General features: G+C 44.6%; 1 protein-coding gene across 1 annotated transcript in view; it reads left to right on the plus strand.

Moving 5' to 3' along the window:
- Positions 1 to 12,063, plus strand: part of EBF2 (EBF transcription factor 2) — a 212,435-nt gene that overhangs the window by 157,241 nt on the left and 43,131 nt on the right. The window contains exons 8-10 of the mRNA XM_075556487.1: positions 7,894 to 8,011; positions 9,558 to 9,688; positions 10,520 to 10,646. Coding sequence (XP_075412602.1) covers positions 7,894 to 8,011; positions 9,558 to 9,688; positions 10,520 to 10,646 — 376 coding nt within the window. The remainder of the gene's footprint in view (positions 1 to 7,893; positions 8,012 to 9,557; positions 9,689 to 10,519; positions 10,647 to 12,063) is intronic.

Raw genomic sequence — 12,063 nt, forward strand, 5'->3', positions numbered from 1 at the left:
TAAACCCCAGCTCTTATATAAAACTTTTTAATGGCACCACCATCTATTTCCCTGAAATAAAAAATGTTGAATGTTTCTCTCACACCAGTTTAAGAGGGAGACGAGAGTTTAAATTAACTCCAAATGGTAAGAATGTACTCCAGCTCCAGCTGCCTGCAGGTTTCTTCAGTTCAAATCATTCGGTGCAAGAGCTCCTCCAGCTGCTTTGTGATCTCACCCACCACTTGAAGTACGCTGTGCTACTGAGCGGCAGGTTAGAGCACATAATGAAAATCACTTGATGGATGGCCTCTCTGATCCACAGGTGAGTCCATTATCTGGTGGCAAAGCAAGCCAGATATTTCCAGTTAAGAAATAGTAATGATCTCTTTGGAGGCACGGAAAAAGCAAAGCAAAGCAAACCAAAACAAATCCAGAAACTCGACTGATCTGAAGCTCTTCCGCCCAGCCCAAGGCCTTAAGCTTGGAGAAGGCTTCCTGTGGGACCCTCCCAGGCTTTCGAGGTGTGACAGTCTAGCCACCTACTGGCCCCACTGACTCTCGATGTCTCGCTGGGGACCCAAAAAAGCCCCACAATGATAAGAATTTTGGCCAATGCCTGGAGGAAATGTGTTCTGAGTCCTCCGGGTGAGAGAGAGAAGTGCAAACCTTAATAACTTTGGGGAAAGGATAGGCCAGACTTTGTGTAGGTGGAAAGGAAGCCTACCTCTTAGGGAATTCCAGTTTGGACATGGGTGCCGACCCCTGGGCAGAGTCTTGGAGCGCCGGTCGCATCGTGGGTTACAGGTTAGGCTGCTAACCATAAGGTCAGCAGTTTAAACCACAAGCCATTCTGAGGGAGAAAGATGAAGCTACTCTGGAAAAGGGGGGTACTCTGAGAAAGCCACATAGGGCAGTTCTACCCTGCCCTGAAGGGTAGCCGTGAGTCAGCATCCACTCGATGGCAGCAAATTTGGAGCATATTCTTGGGCAATCAGATGCAAAGCCTTCATACTTGTTCGTTCCAGTTTGAAAACTGGCGCTAAGGTAATTTTCATTAAGAACCAACATTTTACCAAGATCGCCAACTACACCCAGGAAACACTTGGTGTCAGAATCACCCAGAGATCCGGTTAAAGTGTCCATTCTACCTCAGGCTGTCTGGGCTGGCAATGGAACTTCTCAGAAGCAGGTTGGACTGGGATGGATCGATTGGAAGCCTGCTTCCTTAGTTCTGCGAGAAGATGGCTTCGGTGCCGATGTGTCTTGCTTTGCTTCTGCGTTTTGCTGGACAAGGGGTGATTCACGATGCTTCCGGTGGCAGAGCGTGGTGGGAGAGGGAGACCAAGCCAAACAATGAACTGTAGTAAATACACACAACTTCCTGGCGACTCAAAGCTCTAGCTAATGCAAATACTGCCCCGCGGTCCCAGCCACCCCGCTTGGCATAAAGTTTGGCTGGGAACAGCAGAGTGGACTCAAGGGAGCAAAATGAGGCTGGGTGGGAATGGCGGAGTCCTGGCCTGGAGATGAAGGGAAGCGGTGTCGTGAGTCGATGGAGGCTTCGCAGGCTTCCCCGTGACCCACAAATCCCCACGTGATTCCTATCCATACACGACTGGTCTTTGAAGAAGAAAGCTCCCACGGGTTGCCATTCGAAGTCAAAGCGCCAAATTTCATTCTTAGAGGTCGCGTGCTAATTCCGATGCTTGCGCAAGCTTGTTAAAAGGTAGATTCCGATTCCATGTAGCTGGGGTGGGCCGGCAGTTTCCCCGCAGGAGCGGTTCGATTCCCCGGTTCACGGAAACAAAATCATTTCACCAGCCGCACCTCGCGGATTGTGAGAATTCGCCAGTCTCTAAGCGCGCTCGTGTGCTATTTTTTTCTCGCCTGTGGACTCCCAACTTGGTTGCCGACCATAACCAGAAGTCGGCTTGCTTTTCTCCCGCCCGGCAATGGTCTCTGTGCCCTTTTCCTCCTTCCACAGGTGGAAAATAAAACCCCCACGTGCTCGTGAGGCGTTGGGAAAGCTGAAATAACATATATAGCAAGCGAACAGTTATAAGGGAAGGGCACAAAATGAATTTAATTCCATTTCCAGATGTAAAATGTCATAAAGAATTTTTTCCATACTTGGCAAAAATAACAGGAATTTCCAAGACCGTGTTCATTTAGTTTGCTGTATGTGCGTTCCTAAGTAGGCATCCGAGGCTTCCCTGTCGAGCGCGTTATAAATGCGGCCCTGTAACTTTCCTGAGGTCAAACCTCCGAAGGCCCCACATTCAGCGCAGGGGTCCATGACCCTCATTGGAATGGGGGGGGGGGCGGGGGGCTGGGTCTGCCCAGTGGTCGAATTCGGCGTGTTTGCAGAGCAAGGCCGCCGATCACTGTGAGGGGCTTGACAACGGGTGTAACCGTTCTCCCGTGAAGACAGACGCTGGATCGGTTGTCCGCTTCAAAGAGCAGCCCGTGTAGTCGCTCCACACATTTTTCATCTCGACTTCTCTCTCTCTCTTATACCCCTTTGTGTGAGATTTAGGGTCTTTGTAGGAACACCTGGGTGTGAGCTGAGAAAAACGAGCTAGGGGCAAGGTTCAAGGTGGCCCGTCCTCTGACGGACGGACATGACTCAACGAAATCCTACAGTCGGCTGAGCTTTGAGTAGGATCTGTTGTAGGGAGAGTTGGTAAAAACAAAAGTGTGATGTTCCCCAAAGCACAAGGACGCTTCAAACGAGGCACAAAAGGAACTCCAGGGTGGGAAGGACTGCGTTTGGTAAGAGTCGCTGGGGCGCACGATACCATTCTTATACCAAAGAGGCCGTTCCTCTGTTGAAAATTAGTTGTACAGGCAGATTAACGGTTGTGTCCGCCTAGAGAGTAACTCCCACACTGGTCTTTTATGGGCAGGAAAGAACTCTTTACAACTCAGCTCCTGCTTTGTATAAATTATGAGAGTAAGGGATGTGGGAGAACTTTTGGGTAATGAGAAAAAATATATCTAATTTGAGAAAGCCAATCAGTTTTTCTCTGGACTTTTAACAGATTACTAACAGATTTGCAGATTGGGTTCCTAAACCTGCCTTGTGTTTTTCCAGGGGGTGTTCAACTTTATTATTCATGTTTCTCTTGGTAATCAACTCAACTGAAATCAGCCGGACTGCTGGGTGATTAGATGATTCACAATGGAACCTGCCCCTGTCATTCCCTATTTGGGCTGTGCCTACTGATATGACCTTACCCCAAACTCGAGGTCATATCAAAACCAAATCAGGAAGAGTTAAAAAATGAAAAGCATTTTCACTTTACAAAAAAGTAGGCCATTTCTTTTTGGTGGAGAGGTCTGACTGGATTGGGGGTACTCACTCCCATCGAGTCAGTGCTGACTCAGAGCGACCCCCTGGGGGTTTCCGAGATGGTAACTGTTTCTCCCGAGGAGCTACTAGTGGTTTCGAACTGCTGGCCACGCAGCTCGCAGCCCAATGGGTAACCGCTATGCCACCAGGTCGCCAAAGTAGGCCATTTCCATCGATCCCTACTTCTCTTTCCTGGAACATGGGCTTAGAGGTACCGCCTCAGAAATATTATCAACATCGACGATAATTGGTGGCCCTTTGGGCGCTGACTTGAGCTGTACCATGTGAGGAGAGCTATCATATCCACGGCCGTGTCTCTCGATCTGCAGCCTTTCCGAGCTGAGCTTGGAGCTGGAGTACAGAGGCAGCAACTGTCAGAAATAATGAAAGCTGTCACCACTGTCGGCAGCAGACACTGGGTGTCCGCCCCACGCAGATTCTGGACATCCGTATTCCGGATTGGTGTCCTTCAGGGTTGTGCCAATAAATGGCGGTGCCCACAGAGTCTGACGGCTTTCAAAGGAATAAGTATGGGGTTAGGCGGCATGTCATGAGCGCAAATTGTTTCGAGTGGGATCCTCTCCCTATTTCTTCCTGGGACCCTGTCATTTGGGGGTGTCCAGCACCTCCAAATAGCACCCTCTCTCAATTCTAACTGTACTAGGTTGAAAGCAGACCCGTCTATGATCTGAGGAATCCAAGTGGTATTGATGGTTATATGATCAGAAGATCTCTGGCAAAGATGCATACAAATAGTTAACAAGGTAATGGTAAGAAATGTTGACCTTGATTTGTTTAGCTAAGATGTAAAGATTTTTGAAGGTCAAAGGTGTCCTTGTGTAGTGTTTTGGAGTCTAACTGTGTCTGACCCTCTAACATTAAGCTGCTGTGGCCTGCAGTTTTGAAGAGTGAAGCAAACCAGGGGGAAAGAGAGAAGGGGGAGAGAACAGGAAATGGAGTGAGGTGTTTCAGGAAGTTGTCAGGAGTTGACTGATTGATTCCAGATGGAAAGGGTCAGCCTTCGTGACCCAGGAAATACTCGCTAGGGGAAAGCAGTTGGCTTGTGGAAGGGGAAGGCCTGGGAGTGAGACAATGCTGGAATGCACATTCCACTTTCCTCAGTCTTAAAACATTCAGAACTGTTAGCTTCTCTGAGCAGGATAATATCGGTGTTGTCATCATTCATCAGAAAACAGTGAAGGAAGTTAAATCCGAAGCTTTGAATGTACCAAATGTATCTTCTCCTCCACAGTGGAGCTCACGTTCCCACAAGTAGAGGGAATTCACCTAAGAGTCAGCACGTCAGGGTGCGTGCCTCGATACATAAGAATGCCAACCAAATACAGCTGATTTCATGCTGGGGACTTTGCCACTTAGGTCTTGTGCATTTTGCAAGCTCATTTTAATTGGCAGGCTCGTCCAGATGGTTCATCGTTTAAGATACTTGAGATATAAAAAAGGAGAACTTGTCATATACGTAAGTGCACACATACATGCACACACATTTGGACATCATTTAAAATCTTGTAATAAATTTCGCAGACACTGAAATAATTCAGGTTAATTCCCTGGCTGTCATGAGAGACCGGGGCTAGCCAGCAAGAGATTAAAATTTATTTCCATTGTTAATAGAAAATAATGAAGTGCATCTGAACCATCACGGTATGTCATTCAGGAAATGTTCACTTTGGAACTAAGTCTCACTCCACCCAAATGGACAATGATGAAATCAACTGGCTCGTGACAGCCCCATATTTTGTGACGAGAATGCAGGGGGAACATTAATGTACAGTATGACAAGCACCTGGTGGGATGAATTAAGGTGATCGCAGAGAAAACACTCTTTACATCCACCTAATCCTCAGAGGTGCCCCTCCGTGCACCCAGGTCAGCTCGTTCACAATTAAAGTCTGAATCACCCTCTCGTGTCTTCTTCAGAGATGACAGCTCTGTCTGTGAACGTCCACTCGTACACACCATTTGTGAGCGTGATCTCTTTCCCCTGTGCTTCTGTCCCCTCTCTTGTGAGTTTCGTACAGAGCAGCATGACCGATAAGGTGTTTGCAACCTGCTCGTTCAGCTCACTTTTGTGACCTTGAGTGGAGGCCCGGCCTTTCCCTTTCAGTGGACGGTGGGTGACTTTGTGCTGTGTTGAGACTCCTCTCAGAAGAGCTCGTGCCCCTTGGTGAGCTCGTGCGGAGTGATGACCGTCTCCTGTGTTTTGGTTGCCAGGCAGGATTGCAATGTTTTGGAAGGACTGTTCCCAGCCCCAAACATGTTAACATCTGCACCATGAAAACGGACCCAGAGATACACAAGCGGTGCCTCTTAATTATGAATGAGTATGTTAATGATAGGTCTCCTTCTGACGACCTGGATTTCTTTAAGTTCACAGGAGACAAGAAAGAGCAGCACCCTACTATATCTGTAGTGTGTTCACAGCGAGGAGCTGAAACAGGCAAGAGACACAGAGCAGACTGAGAACACATAGCCTGTCGTTTTCGAATTACTGGGGCCTGTCAGGATACCCAGCACATGATGAGTGTCCACAGAGAATCTGTTGAGTTGAATGATTGATACTCATTGATGCCCCCATCGTGTTTATGGTACCTTTACCATGTGGATAGAGGAAATTTTTTGTGGATTTTTATGTCTTAGGGGTTCACTCAAACCTATTAATTAAAAAAATATGCCATCTAAACATCTGTTTAAGATGAGAATAATCAGATGGGTGTGCCAGAGGCTGGTGATTATCTGGGAAGAGACACCGGACAACTTACTGAGATGGCTGTGTTTCACACGGTGGCCGTGATATGGGCTACACAGGTGTGTCCATTTGTCAGCATCACAAGGCGAAGATTTATATGTTTCCATGAGTCTCTGTTATATCCAAGTTTAAAAATCCTTTCAAGGCAAGCATCTCCACCATTGAGCAAGGGAATGGGGAGCGTGGTACAGATGAAATGAGAATGGCACCATTTACACATTCTTGCAGCTGGATGGCGGCTGTCTGAGGATTCATTGTGTTACTCTGAGTCTGAGAATGTTCAGAACAGCAAGTTTAAAAGTTGTTATCTAATGAATCCTCTGGTTATTAGGAGGCCAGGCTGAGCCAAAGATTTTTTCCTTCATTGAATAAGCAAGGAATGGGGTGAAATAACAAGTAGATATAACAAGTGCAATAACAAAAAAAATTACAAGTAGAATTTCAATGGATTTAATTTGAGGGTATGCAGGAAGAGCCAATTTTAGACACTCATTATGGTCCTATTCAAATTCCCTTCTTTGAAAGTTCTATCCATATGCATGCCTATACATGTAACAGGTTCATTGCTCCAAAACAAATTGATGTGCATAAATGACTTTAGCTGAGACTAGACATATTTCTAGGATGGCTCATCTTCCTGGATCAAAGAAGTCTGAGACCCTGCGCAAGGCCAGTCTCCCTCAACATGCCTTCCCTGGCTGCTCAGACCTTGGCAGATCGCTGCCTCTTTGAATGTCTCATATGCTCCTGAACTGCAGCACACATGATCAAACCCAATTAGATATCATACTCTGTACCCATGAAGGGTTAGTCATATTTTTCCCGCTTGAAAGTAAGTTTTTCGAGAGTAGGAGCCATGTCTTCTAACTTTTGGTAGGTAGCCCCCAGAGTCCTTTTGTACAGAACCCCATCCAGAGAGATTTGATGATTTCTGTCATCCGTCTTATTGATTGATTAAACAAGACAGGGTGAGGCAAGTAGAAGAATTCATCTGAATTTGTCACCCACCGGACTCTGTTTTAAATGCTTTCCATGCACTCTTAACACCTTGCAGCCTCACAAAAGCCTTGTAGGAACCCATTGCTATTTATGTTAAATGGGTAAGAAGACTTATTTTTGGAAAGATTAGCAAGTTAAAACATAGCATAACTGAGATTTGAGGCCTGTCTGTTTATCTCCAGATCCATTAGTCTTCCACTACGCCATACTCACCTCTTGCCTTTGCTCAGATTAGAAAATAAATGTCCTGTATTTTCAACCTTGAATTCTGGCAACCTCATATTCTTGCCAGCAGCCTGTGCATTTCTGCTACTGCTCACCAATGGGCAGGGACGCCACACACAGTGGTAAGTCAGCATCTGGGAGCCCGGACTTGGATTAGGACATATCAGGACAATAGCTGAAAAGTGAGCTTCCAGTTGGAGCTTAGATCTGGGTTTCCTGATCATACACAATTGGTTCCTAGTTGACTCCAGCTTAAGAATCACTGGGAATGCTTGTCCATGTCCTTCCGATATAGAATAAGGTTTCTGAAAGCAATAGGTAGATGACCAGTGTTTGAACACAACACATGACAACACACAGAGAAGGTCAGCCTCTCCTCCCCAAAGCATCTGCTACAACGATACCAAGAGAACAATCCGTTGAGATCCCCCGAACACGTCCTTGTCCCAAGTTTGACTCCATATCACATTTATCATATGAGAGTCTGGCCAAAAATAATTCTGGCTCTTAACTACTTTATGTGAAATTAACTGATCACCCCCCCCCATATTTTTTTTGTAACACACAGGTTGTATTGTCAACAACCGTGAATGTGGATGGACATGTGCTAGCTGTCTCTGACAACATGTTTGTTCATAACAACTCTAAGCATGGACGAAGAGCAAGAAGACTTGACCCTTCAGAAGGTATGGCTGCAGGGGTCAGGAATGGTAGAGAAATGAAGTCCTCCATGGGTTTTCTTGTTTGGATTGCAAATGTATGTCTGTGAGAGAGTGGCACTGCGTTCAAAATCAACGGGGGTTTGGAAATGAAGTTGTGAACGCTTGCTGGCTCCAACCTGAGTGGGTGTCACCCCCTCAGTTGGCCCAGCCCATGCCAAGGTCCCCATGTCTCACTGTCTCTTCCATTCAGTTCTGTGTTTTCCTTTTCGCTAGACGGGCATTTCAGGCCAATGTAGGCCCATGACATCTTAGTTAAACAGGAACATTACAGTGCCAGACGTGTATGAATAAGTGTCAGATGTGCCCTTAAACAAATTGTGAGCAAAAACAAAACAGTGTGCAGAATGAAACTGACACTAATTGATTTTTGTTTGCTTGGACAAGAAGAAATCGTGGTCTGCTCTGGGTCATTTTCCAAGTGCATTAAAGTAATTAGAAATACCGGTAACTGTTAAACTTCAAGTTGTTCCAAAACATTAAAATATATCAATTAAGACAACTGACAAAACCAAGTGAATTCCACCTTAGTTCTTCCCATTTCTTCCATTGTCTGCAGCTCCCTGGCATATGAAGACATTAAAATACAGAATACATGGCCCATCTAGGCAGCTCTTTTAGTGTGATGTTTTGTTGTGTACTGCCCACCAGTCCCCCTTTTAACCCAGCCTTTAAAATGTGTCTTGTATCATTTCAAATAAGAATTAATGAACTGAAAGAAAATGATTGAATCAGTAAAGAATTTGGAGTGGTGTTAATTCTCCTTCAGTGGGCACTGAAAGGGGAGACGAAAATCCCGGGGTTGAGAACTAGGAACCCATCCAGTTTTCCCCTGACTGATTGGATGTGATTGACTGGCTGTTCAAAGGAGGCTCATGTTTTTGGAGTCCTGCCAAAGTTCTCCTTCACCTTTGACCCTGTCAACTTTGGAAATGGAGTGATGGATTGACTTTAGTTATGGCCTGAAAACCAGATTGGGTTCCTGTTGGGATGTAAAGTCCAGAGGCCTTGAACATATGGATGAAGGGGAGAAAATTCTTCCTACAGAGTTAGTAAAGTGATTAGAAACTATCTCTTGATAGAGCTGGGGGTGGTGGGCAGGGGGAGGGAAATCTTAAACTCTGATAGATTTTGCTTCCTTCTTCTTTCTCCCTAGCCCATTAAGGAGCCCTGTTAACCTTAGCATCTTGTAGTCTGGGGCAGAGGAGGTGGAGAGAGAAAAGGGATTTACACGTTTCCAGTGTGATCAACTTAGAAAAATATGGGAAAAACAACAGAGTTTTATAAACACTCTTTGCACAATTAGCTAAGTGTTTCACTTTTTCATACATAATGGGTGACTCATTAGGTTTTAATGGCTGGTGAAAACCAACAACCAATTAGGGAAGGTTGGCAAGTCAACAAAGCACAGCTTGAACTCTTGGGAAGGACAAACAGCTTTCAAGAGCAGCCCATCCCAGAAACTTCAACCATGGATGGATAGAACTGAGTGTTTTCTTTCCTATCTTCTTAGCTACCCCCTGCATCAAAGCCATCAGCCCAAGCGAAGGCTGGACCACAGGTGGAGCCATGGTCATCATCATTGGGGATAACTTCTTTGATGGTCTCCAGGTGGTGTTTGGGACCATGCTGGTATGGAGTGAGGTAGGCAAAGGCAACTTGCTTCTCGGATTGCCTTGTCCCAAAGGATTTTTTTTTTTAATTCTGAGAGGATTAGTCATTCCTGAAGCATGAGAAGCATTGTTGAGTATCGAAGCAAGAGAAAATGACATGTGTGTCATGATTGACTACAGAGATAAGACCCTTTAAAAAGGCAAATATCCCTTGCAATATTTATTATTTATAATTGGGAAACATTAGAATTGCCCTAAGTATTGAACAATGGCAGATTGACTAGCTAAGTGAAAGAATATAATTCCACTATTAAGAGAGTGTGGTTTGAAAAATATTCATGGCACAGAAAGGAAAATGCCTACCCTATAATGCTAAATGAAAAAAAATCAGGACAAAAGTGCCTGTGGATGTATTGCTTAATTATGTAATATGCACCCACGAGGAAATATACTGGGGACACACACCAAATAGTAATATTTTTGACTCTAGATTGTGAGATATTAATATATTTTTGATATTTCCCCGTAATTTCTCAATTTCCTAAATTGGGTGTGTTTTACTTTCACAATCAGAAAAACAACAAAATGTATTACCAAAAGATAATAGTGCTAGGTTGGGTTTGGAAATTGCTACATTGTTATGTGAGATCATCAGCAGTACAAGAGAAAAGACTTAGATTGGTCTTTTCCTAGGTTGGGTTAGGGAGACAAAAAGAGAGAGAGAGAGAAACCTTAAGCGTGCGAATGGAGCCCAGTGAGTGTGCCAGTTTCCCTGGAACAAGGCAAGTTCAGGCGAGAGCCCAGTATCCTCTGTGATGACTTGTCTAATGGAGATCTCTCTTCCCCGCTGCTTATTCCTCAGCTGATCACTCCTCATGCCATCAGAGTGCAGACCCCTCCTCGACACATCCCTGGAGTGGTGGAAGTGACATTATCTTATAAATCCAAACAGTTCTGCAAAGGAGCCCCTGGCAGGTTCATTTACACAGGTAAGTGAGAGAGGCTCTGTCTGCCAGGGAGACTGGCTCCCCGTGAGAAGGTCTCTCCACTTTACGATATTTCTAGGTTCTTGGGTCTTTTTGCTACTAGTGTGAGAGGAGTGACCTAGGGGACAGCGCGACAAATGGGGGAAAGGTGGACTCAATTCCGAATTTGTCTTTTATTTAGACAGTTTCGGCATGGCCTGAGAAGATGGCCCTGGCAGTTCATTTCAGGCATGCAATCTTACATACGCAACTCTTCTAGAATTCTGCTAGACAGTCTTTTGTTCAAGCAATTAGATAAAAGAATTCTACGAAGTTGCTCGCTATCATTAAACTTTCTTGGAAAGGATTCAAGATACCCTTTGCCAATGATGCTGCCGAGTGACTCACCTTACAGGTCTTTGAAAGGGGGGGTCACCTGTTCCTCTAATGATTACTGAATGCCAATAAATATGAGTCCCAGGTACAGACAACATGCAAGGTCCATTCTCTAGTTCAACATGTAGAGCTGTTGGAGACACAGTAAATTCGAGATGCTTGGTAGTTACAATGAGTGGAATAAAAGTTTCAGTGTGGGCTGGAAGAGTGGGACAAGGCTCCAAGGAGTAGATGGAAGTTGAAGAAGGTTTTTAAAGATGGGGAGGAATTGGGATGGCCAAAGAGAACAGAGAATTTTCTAACTACAGGGAAAGTCACGTAGTGGAAAGGCACAGAGAATGAAATGTGCGCGTGGACAGAGAAGCAAAAAGGAGCTGGTTCAACAGTGATGGCCAAGTGCACTTGGGTTAGATCAGAAAGTAGGCTCCATGAGCTAGATCTGGAAGGACAGGAATTTATCAACGTAAAGCTTTGCATGATCGTTTGAATGGGGTTTGGCAAGAAATAAAAACACGTTAAGGATTCTCATGCAAATCACTTGTCTTAGTAAAAACAGTAACTGTTGATATGAAGATTAAATAGGAGGAAAACCAAACTCTCTGAAGGCACAGAGTTCACTTAGACTAGGGTATGCTGAAAGAGGAAATAAGGGGTAGAGAGAAAATATATAGGTCAAGATAAAAATCAGACATATGACAAATTTTTAATAATTCTATTTTTAGTATAGTTTTTCTTATTTGGACTTAGTCCCCTATTCTCAAGAAGTATAAATATCTAGCTAGATATCAATTAAGAATAGGTGGAAGAGGGTAATTTTAAAGAAAAATTATTTAAAATTTTGTCTTTGACTTTTCTCGATGGAGATAGGTACATGTTGGTTGGGTTTTCTGTGGATCTATGAAAGGTTCTATTGAAATCATATTAAACAATTGAACTCCTCTCACTCCCAAAGAAGTATAGTTGTTTCACTCATATGTTCACTCATTGGAACTAGTATTGATTACATGCCTTCCATGGACCGGCATAGCTCTAGCTTCTGGGCTAT

This window comes from Tenrec ecaudatus, chromosome 8 (assembly GCF_050624435.1).
Source record: "Tenrec ecaudatus isolate mTenEca1 chromosome 8, mTenEca1.hap1, whole genome shotgun sequence".
NCBI classification, from domain to species: Eukaryota; Metazoa; Chordata; class Mammalia; order Afrosoricida; family Tenrecidae; genus Tenrec; species Tenrec ecaudatus.